Raw genomic sequence first — 3,836 nt, 5'->3', positions numbered from 1 at the left:
TACTTAAACATGGTGCTCAATGTTATATATTATTTCCCAATGATGTATGGCTATCCTATGATGTTTGAGTAGATCCGTTTTTTCCTATGGGTTCATTGATGATCTTGAATGGTTTGAGTTGCATGTTTTATTATTGGTGCTGTCCTATGGTGCTCTCCGTATCGCACAAGCGTGAGGGATCCCCGCTGTAGGGTTTGCAATGTGTTCATGATTTGCTTATGGTGGGTGGCATATGAGTGACAGAAGCACAGACCCGGTAAGTAGGTTGTTTGCGTATGGGAGTAAAGAGGACTTGATACTTTAATGCTATGGTCGGGTTTTACCTTAATGATCTTTAGTAGTTGCGGATGCTTGCTAGAGTTCCAATCGTAAGTGCATATGATCCAAGAAGAGAAAATATGTTTGCTTATGCCTCTCCCTCATATAAAATTGCAATAATGATTACCGGTCTAGTTATCGATTGCCTAGGGACAAATAGCTTTCTTGTTGACAAAAACTCTCTACTAAAACTAACTTAGTTGTGTCTTTACCTAAACAGCCCCTAGATTTTATTTACGTTCTCTTTACTATCTTGCAAACCTATCCAACAACAACTACAATGTACTTCTAGTTTCATGCTTGTTCCAGGTAAAGCGAACGTTAAGCGTTCGTAGAGTTGAATCGGTGGTCGATAGAACTTGAGGGAATATTGATTCTACCTTTAGCTCCTCGTTGGGTTCTGATGTCTACTACGAAACCTTTCTTGTTGTATGTAGGCATTCATGGCAAATTTGGCAAATACTTGCATTACATGATGGTTAGTCCACAAGTTATAATTGATCTTGTTGTTTGTGGGGGAACATCGTAGAAGGATTGGCAACTAGATTTTGTTTTGTTCACCACATTTTGTTGGTATTTGCTATGTAGTTAATTTATTTATTTTCGTATCGGACCATGCAAATTTGCCATGGTTTTCTTTACAAAAATTATTTTCTCTAAATTTGTGATGTGAACAACAGAACCATTTTTTAAAATTTGTGATGTGATCATCCTTACGATTGCCATGGACCATAGCAGGGCGATATTTTACAGTTTACAATTTATTTGTATTGGTGATCGCAATTTTCGGTAAATGTTTTCTCGCACGGGCCAGGCAGCCAAGACAAGAAAGGCCCGGTAGCTCGCACGGGTCTGCCTGGCCCGGCCTGGTTCGCTAGCGTGACCTGGTTCGCTCGTAGAGCCGTTTCCGTATCGTGCGCGTGTTTAGTTTGTAAAGATTTTCGGGATCGTATATCGTTTTGCCTCCTGTTCCTGGCGGCTGGAACCCTAGCCGCCGCCAGGAAATGCCAATCTTGTAATGCCGTCCTCCGACTGCTCCCCTCCGCCGGCGACCTCAGTCGTCGGTGGTGACGGGGGTCGCCGGATCCACCCGTGTGGATCATTTTTACTCCCTCGCAGTCTAGGTTTTTAGGCTGCTCATCGTCTTTGCTTCAGCGGCGACGATGACTGCGATGAATAAAGATTCTTCGAATCCTACCCTGACGAGGCGATCAGCCCTATGGTTGGGGATGTATTTTGAAACCAATCTCTTCAAGCAAGGATAGCGTGGCGATGGAGGCATCCTCGTGGTAGACCTGTGTCCTCGGGCTCCGCCGTTGCGACGGCGTTTGCTCCAGCGTCGGCACGAAGCTTGGGAGGTAGTCCGGGAGCGAATGCAGATCGTGGTCTGCATCGACGACATCTGGAAGACGGAACATGTGTTGGGTTCGTGGTTCATGGACGACAGGTATGGTTTCCTTCTGCGACGTCTTAGTCGCGTTGGGGTGCCAGATCTAGAGTTCGGTGGCCTGTCCGGGATGTTGCCCCGGTATGATTCGTTCAACGGTAAGGGCTTCACTTTTGGTGGGCCACCTTGGAGGTCCGTAAAACTGCATATGAGCGACGGAGCCGCGTCGAGCTCGGGAGAGGAGGTGATTCGTCATTCTTTTCTTCGGTGGCTGCTGGTGTGGTGTCGGAGGCAGATGATGGACGTTGGTGTCAAGCTCAGAGATGTTCTGTTATCTTTTCAGTTTTGTCGTGACTTTTTTTTTACGGGAAAGTTTTGCCGTGACTTGTACTTTAATTTTTACGATATAAACGAGACACGTATTGCCATGGAAAAAAAATCCGGATCGTATTCGAGTAGAACCGTTGTGATCTGTAGAGTCCGGGTAGAATATATCAATCCGTTAGAAGTTGATTCTTCTTCTTCTTCTGCAATACTAATATATATAAATAATCAAACGGGAGGACGTACGCTGGCAACACAACGCGGCGCAACTCGATCGAAAGTATATAGCCATGGATTTCTTGCCAAAGACAAGCACGATGGCATCGTCGCCGGAGGGGGCAGCGGTGGTGGACGCGTACAAGAAGGCGCTCGCCACGGCGGCCACGGTGAGCGCGTACGCCATGCTGGCGCGCGGCATGGCGCGGGAGCTCCTCCCCGACGAGCTGCGCGCCGCGGTGCGCTGGGCCGCTGCGTTCGTGCGCTCCCGTTACAGCGCTCCCGAGAAGCAGCGTCATACCATTGTCATCCGGCGCGTGCTCGGCGGCCTCGGCCTCGGCGGCGGGTACAACGAGAACGACCTGTTCGACGCGGCGCTCACGTACCTGGCCACCAAGATCAACCCGCAGAGCATGAGCCGGCTCTGCCTCGCGCGCACCCGCATGAAGGAGCCCGGCGGGAGCGCCAGCTGGAGCACGCTCCTGAGCATGGAGAACGGGGGCTCCACCACCGACACCTTCCAGGGCGTTGAGTTCCGGTGGACGTCCATCGAGAGCGGCGGCGACGACGGCAAGAGTAGGGCGCACGAGTCCCTCGAGCTCAGCTTCGACGCAGAGCACACGGAGACCGTGCTCCACAAGTACGTGCCCTTCATCATGTCCGCGGCGGAGGATCTGCGGCTGCGAGACCGCGCGCTCAAGATCTTTCTCAACGAGAGTTCGAGTTGGAGAGGCATCAACCACCACCACCCGGCCACGTTCGACACGCTCGCCATGGACCCGGCCATGAAGCAGTCCGTCATGGACGACCTCGACCGCTTCCTGAAGCGCAAGGAGTACTACCGGCGGATCGGCAAGGCGTGGAAGCGCGGATACCTTCTCTACGGCCCGCCCGGAACCGGCAAGTCCAGCCTGGTGGCCGCCATGGCCAACTACCTCCGGTTCAACCTCTACGACCTTGATCTCTCCTCGGTGTACGACAACTCGTGCCTGCAGAGGCTGCTCATGGACATGCCCAACAAGTCCATCCTCGTCATCGAGGACATTGACTGCAGCTTCGACACCATGTCCAGGGAAAAAGACGGCAAGCTACGCCAGGCGGCCGGCACCGACACCGACACCGACGAGGACGGCGACGAGTACGACCACGACGACGTCGGAGCAAGAGGTTACTTCCAGGGGCGTGAGCGCCACAAGATGACACTGTCGGGCCTGCTCAACGTCATCGACGGCTTGTGGTCAACCACCGGCGAGGAGCGCGTCATCGTCTTCACCACCAACTACAAGGACCGCCTCGACCGGGCGCTGCTACGGCCGGGCCGCATGGACATGCACGTCTACATGGGACACTGTGGCTGGGAGGCCTTCAGGACGCTCGCCCGGAACTACCACCTCCTCGACGACCACGCTCTCTTCCCGGAGATTCAAGAACTTCTTGCGGCCGTGGAGGTTACACCCGCGGAGGTGTCCGAGATGCTGCTGCGGAGCGAGGACGTCGACGTTGCGCTGCGTGTGCTTATGGAATTCATCAAAGCAAGGAGAAGCAAAACAAACGACAAGCACAACGACGGCATAACTAACTAGATAGCAGA

The 3,836-nt window shown here is 52.6% G+C and overlaps 1 protein-coding gene across 1 annotated transcript; it reads left to right on the top strand.

The window, feature by feature from the left end:
• The first annotated feature begins 2,257 nt into the window (after positions 1 to 2,257).
• LOC123172683 (AAA-ATPase At3g50940-like) lies at positions 2,258 to 3,830 on the top strand. The gene has a single exon (XM_044589627.1). The coding sequence runs from the start codon at positions 2,320 to 2,322 to the stop codon at positions 3,826 to 3,828; it is 1,509 nt and encodes a 502-aa protein (XP_044445562.1). The 5' UTR covers positions 2,258 to 2,319; the 3' UTR covers positions 3,829 to 3,830.
• Positions 3,831 to 3,836: the final 6 nt, after the last annotated feature.

Source organism: Triticum aestivum, unplaced genomic scaffold (genome assembly GCF_018294505.1).
Source record: "Triticum aestivum cultivar Chinese Spring unplaced genomic scaffold, IWGSC CS RefSeq v2.1 scaffold331904, whole genome shotgun sequence".
NCBI lineage: Eukaryota > Viridiplantae > Streptophyta > Magnoliopsida > Poales > Poaceae > Triticum > Triticum aestivum.
Note: the sequence above shows the minus strand (reverse complement) of the source record. Positions and strands in the feature narration are given on the sequence as shown.

Coding starts and splice junctions, on each gene's coding strand:
- LOC123172683 (XM_044589627.1), top strand. CDS start 2,320: ATGGATTTCTTGCCAAAGACAAGCACGATGGCATCGTCGCCGGAGGGG.